The following is a 17,995-nucleotide window of genomic DNA, read 5'->3' as shown; positions in this document are numbered from 1 at the left end:
CAAATAAACAGATCTCAAGCTAAGCAAAACTCTTGCTGAGCACCTGCTAAAAGGTTTTATCCATGCTTGTTTCTACATATGGTAGCCGACGTATTCATCCCAATATGCCTTTTATAAAGAGGCTGAATTCAGGGACTTAATTACACATCTTGCTAAATAAGGATCAGCAGGATATTAAGGAGCAGGATCAGACTGGAATTCAGGTAAATCTCACTCCATCAACATCTACCTGCTCTGGAAGCACCCTTGGTACCCTTGACTCTGGGGGAAAGGCTCTGTAAAGGACTGAGGCAAAGGAAGGAGCAGGCTGTTTCTCCACTGCCATCTGAATTACAGTCACCGGGGATGCTTTCTACAGCTCCAGATTCTTGGACCTGCCATCGTTTCCCCCAGCTCAGCCTTCTATGTGCCTCTATTCCACACTTACTGCGCCGGACTGCAGAATCAATAATGAACTCCTAATTTAGCAGCTACTTTCTTCCGACCAGACACTAGTGGATTTGCACAAACACTAGGAGACCTCACACAGCGGCTGAGGGTGTCCCACGTGCGTCCAACATGCGATGCACAAAGGTTCCAACTGCAACTGCTCCCAGGTAGGTGGAGAGAAGCCTGGATAAACACGTGACTGAACTCTGAGCTCTCTGAAGCCTGCAATCCTCAGTTCAGCTGAAATCAGGATGCCTGCGACCTGGATCCTGGAGCCCGCGGGCCGCTGCAGCTGGGACGAGCCCGTGCGCATCGCCGTGCACGGCCTGGCCCCGCGACAGCCCGTCACGCTGCGCGCGTCCCTGCGCGACGAGAAGGGCGCGCTCTTCCGGGCCCACGCGCGGTACGAAGCCGACGCCGGCGGCCTCCTGGACCTGGAGCGCGCGCCCGCGCTGGGCGGCAGCTTCGTGGGGCTCGAGCCCATGGGGCTGCTCTGGGCCCTGGAGCCCGAGAAGCCCCTGGAGCGGCTCGTAAAGCGGGACGTGCAGACGCCCTTCGCCGTGGAGCTGGAGGTGCTCGACGGCCACGAGCCCGACGCGGGTCGTGTCCTGGGCCGGGCGGTGCACGAGCGCGAGTTCCTGCGGCCGGGCGTGCGGCGGGAGCCGGTGCGCGCGGGCGGGTTGCGCGCCACGCTCTTCCTGCCCCCAGGTGAGCGCCCGGGGTTCGAGGCTGTTCTGGAGAAGCGTGGTGAGGGAGTCCCGGGACCCCAGACGGCCTCTTGGCTGGCCCGGGGAACCACATGATTGGGGAATTTTCCTAAGCTCATCCGCACACTCCAGAGCCTATTACGGTTTCTGGATAGAAGTTTGTTTCCTCTTTAAGTTTCATGGCACTTCCTAGAGTCACTGCCACTCCTTAGCTGTACGGTATAATGTGCATTCAACATGCTCAGGAAGTGCATTTATTTCAAGTGCCAGCAGGCGGCTTTGTTTCAGATACCAGTATTAGGTAATGACTTATGCCGCTGTGGAGAGTGGTCTTGGCCTCTTTCCACATCAAATTTCAAAGGAAGCTAAACGTCACAGGTAGAGACAGTGCTCCCTAATCCTAAAAAAAATCAAACCGATAGCCACCTTCTCCCATCATGAACAGTCTGTCAGTGACTTTTTTTTTTTTAAGACTTTATTTATTTATTTCAGAGAGAGAGAAGGCACATAAGCAGCAAGGAGGGGCAGAGGGCGCTCCTTATGATTTGTGGTGCTTTCTAGGTGCAGGACCCTTCCCTGGGATCATCGATCTGTTTGGATCTGGTGGTGGCCTTTGTGAATATAGGGCCAGCCTCCTGGCTGGACATGGTTTCGCTGTGCTTGCTTTGGCTTACTTCAGATTTGAAGACCTCCCTGAGAATTTGGAAGCTTTGCACCTGGAGTACTTTGAAGAAGCTGTGAACTTCATGCTGCAGCATCCACAGGTGGGTTCTGCTGCTTGCCTGGATACAGAGGAGAGGGAGTAGAGCAGACACAGGACTGGATTCAAAAACCCTACCAGGACACAGGGACATAGAAAGATGTCGTGAGACACCAAAGTTCCTTCAAAAGTTACTAGGATTATTCTTTTCGTTTCTACCCATCTTTTTCCAATCTCTTATGACTCAACTGTTTATTTCCCTTTAATTCTTGACCATAATTCAAAGGGCTCTACTACAATGTTAGTAACCTTACATTCTGATACTCCATCTACCACCACATGGCCTTATAATCCTGAATAAGGCAACTGCTTTCTCTGAGATTCAGCTTTTTTCATTTATATGGCTATTCTAAATGTATAGCGGAAAACATTTGACTATTAAGAGACATTTTAGGACATTTGAAAAGGGAGTATATTTGATGATATTAAGGAATCATTAATTTTGTTAAGTGTGATGATGGTATTATGTTTTTAGAGAGAGAGTTTTATCTGAGATTGGAAAAAATAATCAAAACATTTTGGTATGATTGTAAATGGAATACATACTCTTCAACTATATACACTTAAACCCAAATCTTCTACTGTTAAGTAATAAAATGTTCTGTCAGCTCTGTAGGGTACTCTAACTCCGCCAGAATCCAGGGAATGGTCTCTTAGCAGAGTTGCTAAAACCTAGATGATCTTGAACTGTGATTATTGGTTTATTAGAGGAGATAAGGCCCTAGGGAAGAAGTGACCAGTATACACCATCAGTTCTGCCCTGAGGCGTAGGCAAGAGGGGCTTCTGTCCTGGGCCTTTTGTTTCAGATGGCCACACGCTGGCCTTCCTTTGGGCTGCATCCCTACCCACAGGGTGAGGAGTCCCAAGCACCCAGGCAATGTATCCACCTAGAATTTGTGTCCCTTACACACACACACACACACACACACCCCATGCCATTGTGGTCTGGAGCCCCAGAATTCTTTGCCAAATAGCACTGATCCTGCTTCCAGGCCCTATGTCTCTTCTCTGAGCTATCAATGTGAACACACCTAGGCCTTAAACATGTAGGCTGGGGTGTCCACATACATGTGTGAGAGGCCTCTCAAGGTGCATGATGGACCTAGGCGCAGGAAAAGAAGGAAGGTGGGCCAGGGATGGAGGACTGGACTGGCTCTCTGCCAGGCCACATCCCAGTACAGAATTTCAAGGACTCCCAAGCTTTCAGACTTTCCATTATGGAGGTATATTTATGAAGGTGGGAGCCAAAAATGTATTTGAAGAGTTTGTTGATTTGATTTGTAACTTTTAAACACTTAGACATGGGGTGTATGGGTCTCCGTGTGTACTCTTGACCCAGTCGCCATGAATATTAGTGGAAGGCCTGCGTACTAGGAAATCAATTGATTTGCTTCTACAAGACACAGTTGAGCTTTGTGGGTTGCTGCATAAGGAAGGAAAGTGAATGACACTTAAGAAAGCTACCAGGAGAATATAAAAATCACCATTTATGTCCTCCAGTTACAAATTTGGGGCTTGTTCTGTTTCTTTTCTTCAGGTGAAAGGCCCTAATGTTGGGCTTCTTGGCTTCTCCAAAGGAGGTGACCTGTGTCTCTCAATGGCCTCTTTCTTGAAGGGCATCACAGCCACGGTCCTTATCAATACCTGTGTGGCCAACACAATAGCTTCTCTGCATTACAAGGATATGATTATTCCCAGTCTTGGCAGTGACCCAGGGAGATGTACAATTAATGAGTCAGGACATTTGCATTTTATGGATGTTTGGGACAACCCACTAGAGGAACCCAATTACCCAAGTATTATTCCAGTGGAAAGGGCCCAGGGGCCCTTCCTGTTCATTGTTGGCATGGATGATCAAGACTGGAAGAGTCCCGTCTATGCTCAGATAGCCTCTGAACGGTTACAAGCCCATGGGAAAGACCGACCCCAGATAATCTGCTACCCAGGAACTGGTCATTGTATTGATCCCCCTTACTTTCCTCCTTGCAGAGCTTCTGTACATACAGTGTTAGGCCAAGCAATAGTCCATGGAGGTGAGCCAAAGGCTCAGTCAAGGGCACAGGTAGATGCCTGGCAGCAAATTCAGACTTTCTTCCATAAACATCTCAGTGGTAAAAAATTTGCCCAGTCCAGCAAAATATAACATTGTAGTAATCATAGACCAGATACTATGAATAAAAATCTAATTCATAGGGGCACCTGGGTGGCTCTGTTGTTAAGCGTCTGCCTTTGGCTCTGGTCATGATCCCAGGGTCCTGGGATGGAGCCCCACGTTGGGTTCCCTGCTTCGCAGGAAGCCTGCCTTTCCCTCTCCCTCTCCCCCTTCTTGTGTTCCCTCCCTCGCTGTGTCTCTGTCTGTCAAATAAATAAATAAAATCTTTAAAAAATTAATTCATAGAACATGTATGGGGTTTTCCAAAGCACATAGGAAACTTGTGGCAACAAAATAATTGTCTTAGCTTCCGGTCAGGTCCTATTGGATTCCCAGACTTTGGAACCCTCCTTTCTTCACTGCCACCCCTTTCTCCCTGAACTTTCCCTACCATATAGGCTTAACCCTGATCTTATCCATAGGATCAATCCTAACCTGAAATAGGAGAAAGGCGAGAAGTACCTGCCCAACTCTTAATTGCTGGTCTAGCTTTGACCTGTGTTCTGGTTTTGAAGACTGAGCGTCTTTATTGCTAAGAGTTCTGTATCCCCTGGGGCGCCGGGGTCCTCAGTGGGTTAAATCCTCTGCCTTTGGCTCAGGTCATGATCCCAGGATCCTGGGATGGAGCAGCATATAGGGATGTCTGCTCAGCAGGGAGCCTGCTTCCTCCTCTCTCTCTCTGCCTGCCTTTCTGCCTACTTGTGATCCCTGTCTGTCAAATAAATAAATAAAATATTTAAAAATCTTTTAAAATTTTATCTATTTTTCTTTTTAAAAACATAACATTTAGGGATGCCTGTGTGTCTCAGTCCTTTAAGCTTCTACCTTTGGCTGAGGTCATGCTCCCAAGATCTGGGATCTGGTCCCACATCAGGCTCATTGCTCAACAGGGTGCCTGGTTTTGGCTCTGCTTGCTGTTCTGCCTACTTGTGTACTCTCTCTCTCTCTGACAAATAAAATCTTTTTAAAAAAATTTTAAAAAACCCCAACAGTTAAATTTTCATGAGGGAGAAGTAATGGATCCTACAAAATCTAAGTGGGGATTCCAACTTAAAAGAGAGAGGGCATAAGGGCCTTTCAGGTGTCTTCCAACTCTGAGATTCTCAGAGGTGCTGGATTCCACTTTGGACTTGTTCTTGCATTCTGAGGTTGGACATGACAGTCAGATTAAATTTAACCCTCTTAACTTATTACCCAGTTCCAGGCTTCTCGCAGGGCTCATTACAGTTATCAACTTGGAGTATATCCTTCTAGAACCATTTTATATGCATGTACATGCATATATTTGTTTGAATGTGAAAAATATGGTTTTATTTTGTGATCCCTGGGGCTTTTCCTTGAAAACAAGGACACTCACGATGTAATTTTTTTCTGCATAAAAAACCACATTTTTAATACTTGGGCCAGGCCCCAAGACAATAACGATTATTTCCATAGGATATACATCTGTAGCGCTGCCTCATCTACACGTTTAAGCTTTAATCTTGGCAGTCTTTTTTTCTTTTTTTTTTTTTTTTAAGATTTACTTATTTATTTGACAGAGAGAGATTACAAGTAGGCAGAGAGGCAGGCAGAGAGAGAGGAGGAAGCAGGCTCCCTGCTGAGCAGAGAGCCCGACTCGGGACTCGATGCCAGGACCCTGAGATCATGACCCGAGCCAAAGGCAGCAGCTTAACTCACTGAGCCACCCCGGCGCCCCTTGGCAGTCTTTCTTAATCCCAAGCAAAAAAAGGTTCAAGGAAGGAATTTGGCCAAAGGCTATTACACGTAGCCTCCTTCAACCAGGTTTAGGGAATTGTGTCCCCTGGTGGCCAGGGAGGGACTTTCAAGAAAAGACCGGCCAGCATTCTGTCAGATCAGTAGCTTCTCTCCCTGGCTACGTGGAGAAGTAGGTTGGGGAGGAGCTCCTGCCTCTTTTAAGCCGTCCCACGACGAGGACTCCAACAGCATGACCGACCCCGGGTCCTCCTAAGTCGCTTCTTCTTGTAGCATTTTGCTGAGCGGCGCCCCAGGGACCCGTCAAGGGCCCTCCCGCCCTCCGGAAAAGCGGACGTCGCACTGGGCCCCGCCCGGCCTGGCCCCGCCCAGCTCGTGCCGCGCGGGCTGCCCCGCCCCCACCCCCGGGCTGCCGCGCCCCGCTCTGCCCCGCCCCGCTCCGGCCAGCGGCGCCTGGAGACCACTGACTCTCCCTCCTGCCGCCGCTCGGCTGCGGGTCTCGCGTCCGAACCAGAGCCGCGAGGATCTCGGGGTCAGGTGGAGGGCTGCCCAGGCGGTGCTCGGAACCCCCAGGATCCCCCTCCTGCCCCGGAGGTCGATGTCCACATCGACCCTTCACTCCCAGAAGTCCGCGGCCCTGACCGTCACGCCTAAGACTGGGCTGGCCGACGAGCTCCTGCACATTCAAGTGGAAGGCTTGGGCCCGAGGGAGCGGGCGACCCTGCGGCCGTCGGCCGTCAGCTTCTGAGGCCGCCCCTTCCATTCGCTGGCGCACTACGAGGCGGACGGCCGCGGGGGCTTGGACCGGGCCAGGGCCCCGGCTGTGGGCGGCGACTTCACGGGCGTGGAGCCCATGGGGCTCCTGTGGAGCCTCTCGCGGGTCGGCTGCGAGGACCCCTGCTTCAACCAGGTGCCGAGGGGCGTGGTGAGAAGCCCGCTCAACGTGGAGGTGACGGTCCACCGCGCGCCGCGGCAGCCGGCGGTGTCGCTGGGCCCGGCGCTGGCCTCCGCTCAGGTGCAGCGCTGGTTCTCCAGCCCCGAGCTGCGCCGTGCTCGGCTGCAGGCCGGCCGCCTGCGGGGCGTCTTCTTGCTGCCCGCGGGTGCGTGAGGTCTTTTCGGCAGAGGGCTGCGCATGGATTTGGGAAATCGATTTAGGAAAGCTGACTTGCTTTGCTGGCTAGTTTATCTCCAAAAAACCAAAACGAGCGCCTTAATTCCTTGATTCTGTCTCCCTAGACTCAGGTGGGACAGTCACTCTCCCAAATGGTGATTGGGATTTAAATTTAATCTGCTCGGGAACCTCTGTTCTTCCAGCTGCCGCCCCCTTTAAGCTCCTAGTGCTGCCCGCGCTATTCCTTGCGAGCATCTCTGCTACAGTAAGCACAACGCTGCGGTACAGTTTCTAGCCTGAAGTATTTGGTTTACCTCTGTAGTAGGCGGAGCTTTGTGTTGATTTGATTTTTCCAGTTATTCCTTGTAAAAATGACGAGAATAGTGGATCCAGATCTTTCACTGGTATCGGTTCAAGCTCCAACGTAACTGAAGTCCTATTACATGCATTGTTCACTTTTTTTATACACTGGTTTTACGTTAGGATACAGATGACCCTTTCTTTTTTTTAAGATTTTATTTATTTGACAGACAGAGTAGGCAGAGCGGCAGGCAGAGAGAGAGGAGGAAGCAGGCTCCCCGCGGAGCAGGAAGCCTGATGCGGGGATGTATTGCAGGACCCTGAGATCATGACCCCAGCCGAAGGCAGAGGCTTTAACCCACTGAGCCACCCAGGCGCCCCCAGATGACCTTTTTGTTGTTATTTTCAAATACTCTGATTGCTTGGAGCTCTTCATCATGATGAAGAGACTTCTTTGCTCTTTTCATAGATCAATTTCTTTTACAGATGAGGAAAACGGAGGCTTAAAGTGTTTTATCCAAATCACACAGCTTGATGGTGCTAAAATCAGGACGTAGTGAAATTCTTTGTGAGCTACACTCACACCGAAAACGGGCTGACTGAATGAGTGAAATAGGTTTTTGTTTTTAAAAAACTAGTCTGGCTTATTTTCTACTCTCACTCTCAGGATCCTTTGGAACAACTAACAATCGTTCAAATGAGAGATTTAAAACATTTCATAGTTGAGGGTAAGTGGCTTTTCTTTTCTTTTCTTTCTTTTTTTCTAAAGAGTCTAAAAGGTAGTAGCAAGTTTACATACTGGGGATCAAATAGCTGAATTGAAACAAAATTAACAAATTCTCAGTTATTTTAATGTTGTAAACCTGTGGTTGGAAAAATCCATTGCTGGAATAATTGAGGACCTATGCGTTATGTCTTTTTCATGGTTTGCTTTAGGCTTTCTAAAAGTAAACTTGAGTCCTGAGATGCTTGAGATTTTTCCAATTTTAAAAAGAGCAGATCAAGGTATGTCAAGTTATCTGAATGTTAAGAAAACTATACTGTAAAAACCGCTACCTAAACATATACATCCTGGCTTTCACTTTGGTGACTAGGTGTGCCTTAATTTCTTTCTAGATTTGAAAATTTAGAATGGCCTTTTGCACTGGAATTTTAGATTTCTTAGTTTGGTTTATATTCTAATGTTCTTGCCCCTCAATCCGTTTTTATAGATTTATCTGGGACTTTTATTGGAATAACACAGAAGAATATATCTGAAAAATACTAGGAGGGAATTGGCTGAGACATTCCTCTCTTGGAATGGTGAATGAATAACGTAATCTACCACAGGAATGTTGAAAGAGAAATGACATCAACATCAGAAGGAAATAGTTTGACACTTTACTCTCTTTCCACTGTGAGGGAGCAAGAATTTACTGTCCCCTTCAAAGTCTCTCTAGCTGTATTAAGAATCAAATTGACATGACATAGATTAATAGAAGAAAATGAAACTTAGCTTTTTATATATGGGGAATCCACACAGACATGGAAATTCAAAAGACAGTCAGGCAAAACGAAGTATATATGTCATCCTGAACTAAGGAGAAAAGGTTTGGGGTCTAGGACTTTGAAGGGAAGGAGTGCAGCTCACAGAGCAATAAGAAGACCAGATGTTTGGAAATTAGATTGTTTAAAAAAAGATTTTATTTATTTGCCAGAGACAGAGGGAGAGAGAGCGAGCAAGCACAGACAGACAAAGAGGCAGGCAGAGGCAGAGGGAGAAGCAGGCTCCCCGCCGAGCAAGGAGCCCGATGCTGGACTCAATCCCAGGACCCCGGGATCATGACCTGAGCCGAAGGCAGCTGCTTAACCAACTGAGCCACCCAGGCATCCCTGGAAATTAGATTTTTGCCCTGCCATATGGATGGCACTCAGATAAAATTTATCTCTGGTAGTAAACCTCATTCTGGGAAATACCCCTAACGTAGATTTATCCACATTACTGGGGCTCCTGGGTAGCTTGGCTGGTTAAGGGTCAAACTCTTGATCTCAGCTCAGGTCTTGATCTCAGGGTCATGAGTTCAAGTCCCATGTTGGCCTCCATGCCTGGTGTGGAGCCAAGCCTATCTACAAAACAAAAATTAATTAAATATAAATAAATAAATAGTCACATTCCAGAATAGAATAATCAGAAAACAATGAAAAATTAATAAATCTAAAAAACAAATCAAATAATTTAAATATTAAATTAAATATTAAACTCCATTAATATTTAAATTAATTGTTTAATTAGATATAAAATATTAAATAATTGAATAGATAAAAATTTATTTTTTATATATGTGTGTGTGTGTGTGTGTATTCACATTCCAGAATAGAATAATGAGAAAATAGAGAAGCAAAATGAACACCATATTAGTCTTCTCAGGCTGCCATAGTAGAATACCACAGACCGGGTGGCTTAAACAACAGAAATTTATTTCCTAACAATACAGGAGGCTGAAATTCCAAAATCAAGATGCCAACAGTGTTAGTTTTGGGAGAGGCTTCTCTTGTTGACTTGCACGTGACCATCTTCTTACTGTATCCTTGGATGGCCTTTCCTCTGTGAGCACCACTCCTAGCATGTTTATTCCTCTTCTAAGTGTTAGGGTCCGTGATCAAAGGAACGAGACTGATACAAAGCGAAGGTCAAACAAAACTTTATTTCGCGCCAAGCATCAAGAATCAAACTGACCGGTCAGGGCTTTCTCTTACGAAAAGGCGAGGACGATGATCCCGACAAGGTCACTCCCAAGAAGGCCGCTCTGGACGAGGCTGCTCTAAGATGAGGCTGCTCTAAGATGAGGCCGCTCCGCAGATGAGGCCGCTCCATGATTGGAGCCGCTCCCAAGAGGAGGCCGCTGCTCCATGAGGTTGCTCCCCAGACAAGGCCGCTCCCAAGAAGACGCCATTCTGGACAAGACCACTTCCCGGATGAGGCCGATCCCGACGATGAAGAGGCAATGATGACAGCGACGATGACAAGGAGGACAACCCGGATGACACAGACTCTGCTCCCCACGATGCCACTCTGACAAGGTTGCCACCCAGAGGAAGCCACCGCTGCGGACAAGGACGCTCGTGGCTCGGGGTGGCAAGGCATTTTGCGGCAAGGCTGCTGGCGGCTAGGGGCTGTTGGCATCTCCGGGCCACTGGCCTCTCGGGACCGCTGGCATCCAGGGGCTGCAGGCATCAGGACCGCTGGACTGCTGGTGTCTCGGCACCACTGACGTCTAGGGCCTGCAGGCGTGGGGACCGCTGAGCACTGGACTGCTGGACCACTGGTATCTCGGGACCGCTGACCACTGGGCCGCTGGACCACTGGAGTCTCAGGGCCGCAGATGTCGAGGGACCGCTGACAGCTGGACCGCTGGTGTCTGGGCAGCTCGGGGCTGCTGGAAGCTGCACGCGGCTGAAGGCTGCAGGTGGCTCGGGGCCACCGGAGGCGGGGCCTCAGGCAGCTTGAAGCTGCAGGCAGCGGCTCTCGGGCCGCAGGAGGCAGGACTGCCGGAGGTGGGGCTGCAGGCGGTGGCTTGGGACCCGCGGTGGCTTGGGACCCCCGGTGGCTGGAGGCTGCAGGCAGCGGCTCTGGGGGCCGCGGGAGGCAGGACCGCCGGAGGCAGGACCACCGGAGGTGGGACCGCTCGCGGCGGTTATAGCTCTTACAAGAGCTGTTATAGCTCCTCCACTCCGCGGACTCTTGCTCCCATCGACTCTTTTGCTCTGGTCGCAGCTCTCCTCCCCCTTTGCTAGCCTCGCAGCAACCTTTATGCAGTTGGTTGAGTCCCACCCCTATACAGGTGGCCAATCGGATCTCAATCCACCCTAGTGGATATACACATGCTGCACCGATTGGATATCTCCACCTGGCCTGCCCCACCCCTACATCGGGGTCCACAAGCAAGTTCCTCTGGGAGGGGCAGGCCCTTAGACTAAGGATACTAGTTATATTGGATTAGGGCCCCACTCTTTTTTTTTTTTTTTTAAGATTTTTATTTATTTATTTGTCAGAGAGAGAGCGCGAGCGAGAGCTAGCACAGGCAGACAGAGTGGCAGGCAGAGTCAGAGGGAGAAGCAGGCTCCCTGCGGAGCAAGGAGCCTGATGTGGGACTCGATCCCAGGACGCTGGGATCATGACCTGAGCCAAAGGCAGCTGCTTAACCAACTGAGCCACCCAGGCGTCCCTAGGGCCCCACTCTTATGGCCTCATTTAACTGAAATTACCTCCTTAAGAGCCCTCTTTCCAAGTACAGTCACAGTGGCCTTAGAGCTTCAACATATGAATTTGAGTGGGGAGGACACAATTCAATCTGCAGCAAACATTAGACTCTCATCATATTCTTTTAGATATATGTTATATATAAATGTGTGCACGGGGGCGCCTGGGTGGCTCAGTGGATTAAGCCGCTGCTTTTGGCTCAGGTCATGATCTCAGGGTCCTGGGATCGAGCCCCGCATTGGGCTCTCTGCTCAGCAGGGAGCCTGCTTCCCTCTCTCTCTCTCTCTGCCTGCCTGTCCATCTACTTGTGATCGCTCTCTGTCAAATAAATAAATAAATAAATAAATAAATTTTAAAAATCTTAAAAAAAAATGTGTGCACGGTATATATATATTTTAGATTTATTAGAGACAGTGTGTGTGTGCTCAAGTGGGAGAAGGGGCAGAGAGAGAGGGAGAGGGAGAAAATCCCAAGTAGGCTCCATGCCCAGGATGAGATCCACACACACCCCCACCCTCACCCCCCTCCTCCCTCCCCGCCCAGATCATGACTGGAGTCAAAATGGAGAGTCAGAGGCTTAATAGACTGAGCCATCCAGGCATCCCTGCAGTATATCATTTTTAAGAACAATAGACCAAGTATTTTGTTTGGTAACTTGCATTTTAAATTAGGACATCATGACTGCATGTGAATAGATGCATTTCAACAACTTTCTATTATTTATTTGAAGATTTTATTTATTTATTTGACAGGCAGAGATCACAAGTAGGCAGAGAGGCAGGCAGAGAGAGAGGAAGAAGCAGGCTCCCTGCTGAGCAGAGAGCCCGATGTGGGGCTCGATCCAGGACCCTGGGATCATGACCTGAGCCGAAGGCAGCGGCTTTAACCCACTGAGCCACCCAGGCGCCCCTAGCAACATTCTTTTTTTTTTTTTTTTAAGATTTTATTTATTTATTTGACAGAGAGAAATCACAAGTAGGCAGAGAGGCAGGCAGAGAGAGAGAGAGAGAGGAGGAAGCAGGCTCCCTGCTGAGCAGAGAGCCCGATGCGGGACTCCATCCCAGGACCCTGAGATCATGACCTGAGCCGAAGGCAGCGGCTTAACCAAGGAGCCACCCAGGCTCCCCCCAGCAACATTCTTTTTTTTTTTTTCCCCCCTAGCAACATTTTTTTTTTAAGAATTTTATTTATTTATTTGACAGAGAGAGATCACAAGTAGGCAGAGAGGCAGGCAGAGAGAGAGGAAGAAGCAGGCTCCCTGCTGAGCAGAGAGCCCGATGTAGGACTCGATCCTAGAACCCTGAGATCATGACCTGAGCTGAAGGCAGTGGCTTAACCCACTGAGCCACCCAGGCGCCCCTCCTAGCAACATTCTTAATGGAGGTATATTATTTCATTGTTTGGATTTTTGATAATACCAATTTTTTTTTCCTTGACATTTCGGTTATTTTACTTTTTGCTATTAAAACCTTCAACATAAATCTCTGTGCACTTGTCTGATTATTGCTTCAAGATGAAGTCCCAGAAGTCCAACTGCTGGGTCACAGAGGTGCACACGTATTTAAAGCTTTTCATACTATTACCAACAGCTCTCCACAAAGGCTGTGTCAGTTATAAAGAGCAGTGTATATACGCAACCGCATTTCTCCATACCCCTAGTAACTCAGCATTTTTACAGTTTTTGTCTAATTTAATCGCAGGAGAGGAAGGGAGGGCATCTCGGTCATCTAAAACCACCGTTTTAGGCTTTCATTCGCCTCTGGCTCCATGGAGAGGTTGGGGAAAGGCAACCGGGGAAATACAGCTGAATTTAGTTTCAGTCATAAAAAGAACAAAGAACAAAAAAGAACAACAACAAAAAAAAGAATTTAGTTTAGGTCGAACTACAGGTGATTACAACAGGCGATAAAGACAAGGATGCGGATGGGCAATCTGCAGGAGAAGGGAATTTTTAGTTATTTACGGGAAGGGCAATTTTATAGCGAGGTTTTCAATTTAGGCAGGCACGTCACTGCCGAGCGAGTGACACCGCTTCCCGTAGAAAGCATCTCCTGACCACCCTGCATGGCGAAGCTCTCGCGTCCTGCGAGAGCCCAGCAGCCTCGCCGCACATGCTGGGAAGCGAGCAGCTGACTCGCGGGAGGACCGAGGCGGCGGCCGGGCGGTCCCACAATGCCCCGCACGCGCCACCCGGAGGGCGGAGAGAAAGGACCACTGCCGGGGGTGGGATCCGCGGAGGGCTCCGAGAAGTGCGCACGCGCACTGACCTCGGCGGGCCCTAGCAACCAGAGCAGTGACAGTAGCAACGGCCGGAATGGTGAGTACCCTCTAGGCCTCGTAGTCAAAGAGGAGAGGAGACTGGAGGTGGAAAAGGGTGACTGTGGAGGGTTGAGGGTCGGGGCGCTCCGCGGTCAGCGGAAGGAAGCCGGTCGCCGGCGCTAGCTCCTCAGTCAGAGGCCTGAGGCGAAAGAGAAGCCCCCGCACGGGGTGGTCTGGGGCGCGGGCGGCCTGGGGCAGATGGGAGGTTGGTTCGTGTGGGGGGACTCTGACAGAAAGGGAGCGCAAAGAGCGGGAACTTCTCGAAAAAAGAGCGGATTAGCGTGGGCAAGGTGTTGAAGGCGGAGTGCGAATAAGGATTTTTCTGTGTATAGCAGTCATTTTCCCGCTGGCGAGACGGGGCGCGGGGAGCTGGTTATGAGCGGCGTGTGTGTAACCCCGACTGCCGCGGTGCTCCTTACCTGTGAGGTGCCCGGGTTGTCCTCTGAATGACTGTAAGTGCAGTTATTCGGGAGCACTGTAAAGCCCATTCGGATAGACTGTATAGGAGATGTTCCTCACGTGTAAGTATGCGTAAGTATCGTCGGCTGCAGACTGAGCTTGCTGGAATGCAGATTATGAATTCTTAATGCAGTGGTTTTCGGGAATGTGCAATGTCCCACTTGAGGACGGTGCACCTCAAGTGATTCCAAAATTGGAGGGCGTCCCAGCATACCTTGAGAAATTCTGCGACCTGGGATTTGAAATCTCTCCGCGATCTATCCAATCAAAGACCTTTATGAAGAAGTGATTTTACTTACTGATGCTCCTCAACTCCTCCTTAAAATGTGCAGTGTTGGGAGACCTGGGTGGCTCAGTCGGTTAAGCCACTGCCTTCAGCCCAGGTCAGGATCCCGGCTTCCTGGGATCAAGTCCCGCATCAGGCTCCTTGCTGGGCAGGGAGGGAGCCTGCTTCTCTCTCTGCGTCTGCTTGACACTGCCTGCTTGTCTTCGCGCGCTCTCTCTCTCTGACAAATAAATAAAATCTTTAAAAAAGAGAAAAAAGTTTTTAAAAATGTGCAGTGTTGCTTACAGATTTGGTCGTTCCATCTAGCAGTTTGAAAAGGGATATTGTTGGTTGATTACAGAGTCAAAGCTGTTTAGCAGCGTTTGTGATTGTCCTGTCGGGTAGAGGTGTTTATGAAGAACAAGTACAATTGGTTGTCTTCTTTTTGTGATTCCAGTGCTGTGTAAGTGGGCAGAAATTGAGCCCAGGAAATTGAAATGATGACGAAGTCATGCTTGCCTTACCACAGGATTAAATACCACTTTTAAAAGTAGTTTTCCCGCACACTCTCCTTACTTTATTCTACAGGCATTTAGCTGAAAACCACTACCAAAGAAAGTAAAAAGTTCTGGAACCCAGGTTTATATTCAGGTGAAGAAATAATCAGCCCTAAACGATTGGAGAGCATGATCCATGAGAATTACTGAAAATCGTCAAATAGAGAATCAGAACCAGTAATTAGATGAAGCTAGCTAAGGCTGGAAACCGGTAGGTTCAGAGCCGTCCAGAAATCAGGCCAACATAGTTTTTTCAATGAACAATACGTTCGTCTCTGGGGTGCCTGTGTGGGTCAGTCACTTAAGCATTTGCCTTCCTCTCAGGTCATGATCCCCCGTCCTGGGATCAAGTCTGCTCCTGTGTTGTTGCTTTCTCTCTCTCTCTCAAATAAATAAATAAATAAATATCTTTATTTTTTTAAAAAACTGCCTTAGCTTCCATTGTCCTTAAATGATTGTATTTCACATCAAAACCCAGATTTATGGCCTATGTAAAAAATCAGAAATATCATATTTCACCACTGGACACATTTTCACCCTATTTTTGTATTACTAAAATATGATGGTGTTGTATAAATGGCATCCTCTTTACTTTCTTAGTAAAGGGTGTTATTTTCAGTAATGGAGTTTTAATGTTTGGAGTGATCTTGTCCCAAGTCCCACCTGCCAGCTGTTTTCTAATGCCAGAGGTAAGGTTATTCTCTTTATATGGCCAGCTTTACCCATTAAAGATGTCCACTGGTCCTTTAGGCATTTCAGTTTTTGACTTCTATCTGTAGGGGAACTAGTAACCTCATAAACCAAACTATAGACAGCCAGATTGCTTCCAGTTTAAAAGTATTATTAGATGTATCTTTTCAGGATTTTTTTGAAAATTTGCCCAGCAGTTGGATTTCCGAGTCATAGGGCCTCTGTATACTTAATTTCCCTAGGTATTGTCAGACTGCTTTCCAGAAGTCTGCTAGTTTGTTTTATTTTGTTTTGATTTTAAGTAAGCTTTACCCCCAACGTGGGTCTTGAACTCCGCACCCTGAGATCAAAAGTTGCATGCTCTGCTGACCAAGTCAGCCAGCCACCCGTCTCTACTAGTTTTTACTTCCTTCAGTACTGCCTGAGAGTTCTACATTCTTACCAGATTTCTCACCTTTGCCAATCTGAGGATGTATTTTAGTATTCCATTGTTTTACTCTGCATTCCTCTGATTTTCAGTGAGTCCCAGTACCTCATGATATTGTCAGTCATTTGGATTTCAATCTCTTTTTTTTTTTTAAGATTTTATTTTATTTATTTGGCAGACAGATCACAAATAGGCAGAGAGGCAGGCAGAGAGAGGAGGAAGCAGTCTCCCTGCTGAGCAGAGATCCGGATGCGGGGCTTGATCCAAGGACTCTGAGATCATGACCTGAGCCGAAGGCAGCGGCTTAAACCACTGAGCCACCCAGGTGCCCCTGGATTTCAATTTCTGTTAATTCTCTGTTTATATTTGTTTTGCTAACTTTTTCCATTTTTTGGTGTTTTTTTTTTTAATTTAGGAGTTCCCTCTATATTCTATATTAGTCTTTTGTTGGTTTTATGTTAAAAATCTCTTTTCCCAGCTTTTCTGTTAACTCTCTCAACAATGTTCTTCACTTGCTGAATTCCATTTGTTCTATTTCTCAGTTTGTTCTATTGTATTTTATCAAGTAAAGAATTTCCTTGTAACTCTTAGTTGAGAGCTTTTAATGTAAGATATAGAATGTTATTTTTTTAAAAGATTTTATTTATTGAGAAAGAGAGAGAGAGAGAGAGTGCACAAGCAGAGGGAGTGCCAGAGAGAGGAAGAGGGAGAGGGGGAGGGAGAAGCGGGCTGTGGGAGAGGAAGGGCTCTATCCCAGGGTCCAGGGATCATGACCTGAGCTGAAGGGAGACTCTTGACTGACTGAGCCACCCAGGTGCCCCAGATGTACAACTATTTTATAAAGTACTTTTTCCTCACTTACTGAAATAAATGTGATTTCCACCCCTTTAATCCATAAATAGATGATTTACATTTATAGGGTTTTTTGATTAAACAATCCTTATGCTCCTGGGATCAGCTATTCTTGACCACGAATATTATTCACCATTGGCTTTGGAGATCTATGTTATATCTAGGATTTTCAAATCTGTGTTGAGAAGTAAGGAGGGCCTCTTATCTGGTTATGACATCAATGTTATTCTAGCCTCATAAAATAAATTGGCAGCTTTCCCTCCTTTTCTGGTTTCTAAAACAACTTGTCTGTTAACAGAGAATATCTGTTCCTTGAAACCTTGTTAGGATTTACTTGTAAAATTATCTAAGCTTGGAGATGTAGGGGAAGAGGATAAGGGTAAATCTCTGGTTATCTTTTTAACATTGCAAATAATTATTGGTCTATTCAGATTTTCTGATTCTTCCTGTGACAGTTTGACACTTGTGTTTTTTCTAGAAATGCATTCTTTGTCTAGGTTTTCAAACTACCATATGTTTGCTTATGATATTTTATTTTTAAATCTTTGTGGTATCTGTTATTTCCTCTGATTCTGTTTTCATCGTACAGCTCTCTTTTTGCTCAGTCAGGCTTGCTAGAGATTTAGGAACCAGATTTTAGTTTTGTTAAGTTTTTTTTCTTCAGTCTGTTTTTTATTGACTTATTCCTTTGTATTTTCCTTAGCCTTCTTTGTGTTTGCAACGATGTGCTTTTTCAAATATCTCAAATACTTTGCTTGTTTTCTGTTTCTTATTTTCTCTTAATTTTTGAATAGATAAATATATTTGAAACTGTAAACTTCCTTTTAAATGTTATATTCCTAAAATTTTTATATTTCTTCTTTTATCTTTTTTGTTTTACTGTAGTTTATAGTTTATTTTTTAACCCAAGGATTATTTATTACTATGTCCTTGCTTCTTAGATGTAATGGTATATACAGTTGAGCACCGTAGGTCTGAACTGTACCGATCCATTTATATGCAGATTTTTT

At 47.0% G+C, this 17,995-nt stretch overlaps 3 protein-coding genes across 5 annotated transcripts in view; all 3 read left to right on the top strand.

Annotated features, from left to right (window-relative positions):
* Nucleotides 1-496: 496 nt before the first annotated feature.
* On the top strand, nucleotides 497-4,186 carry LOC101674841 (acyl-coenzyme A thioesterase 6). The gene is made up of 3 exons (XM_045072611.1): nucleotides 497-1,137; nucleotides 1,698-1,900; nucleotides 3,435-4,186. Exons 1-3 carry the CDS (start codon nucleotides 681-683, stop codon nucleotides 4,038-4,040), a joined length of 1,266 nt encoding a protein of 421 aa, XP_044928546.1. The 5' UTR covers nucleotides 497-680; the 3' UTR covers nucleotides 4,041-4,186.
* A 1,533-nt stretch (nucleotides 4,187-5,719) lies between these two features.
* LOC106006279 (acyl-coenzyme A amino acid N-acyltransferase 2-like) lies at nucleotides 5,720-8,928 on the top strand. The gene is made up of 2 exons (XM_013058872.2): nucleotides 5,720-6,865; nucleotides 7,844-8,928. The coding sequence occupies exons 1-2, from the start codon at nucleotides 6,619-6,621 to the stop codon at nucleotides 7,900-7,902; spliced, it is 306 nt and encodes a 101-aa protein (XP_012914326.1). The 5' UTR covers nucleotides 5,720-6,618; the 3' UTR covers nucleotides 7,903-8,928.
* A 4,651-nt stretch (nucleotides 8,929-13,579) lies between these two features.
* The window catches only part of DNAL1 (dynein axonemal light chain 1), a 35,025-nt gene continuing 30,609 nt past the window's right edge, over nucleotides 13,580-17,995 (top strand). The window contains exons 1-2 of one of the 3 annotated variants that reach the window (XM_013058856.2): nucleotides 13,623-13,733; nucleotides 14,068-14,256. In XM_013058856.2, the coding sequence (XP_012914310.1) occupies nucleotides 14,182-14,256 (75 nt within the window). In that variant the 5' untranslated portion in view covers nucleotides 13,623-13,733; nucleotides 14,068-14,181. Of the gene's footprint in view, nucleotides 13,734-14,067; nucleotides 14,257-17,995 lie in introns of all 3 variants that reach the window. The other 2 variants (XM_004739312.3, XM_013058863.2) reach the window with 2 other exon arrangements.

Source organism: Mustela putorius, unplaced genomic scaffold (genome assembly GCF_011764305.1).
Source record: "Mustela putorius furo isolate JIRA1106 unplaced genomic scaffold, ASM1176430v1.1 tig00000129_pilon_pilon_pilon, whole genome shotgun sequence".
NCBI classification, from domain to species: Eukaryota; Metazoa; Chordata; class Mammalia; order Carnivora; family Mustelidae; genus Mustela; species Mustela putorius.
Note: the sequence above shows the minus strand (reverse complement) of the source record. Positions and strands in the feature narration are given on the sequence as shown.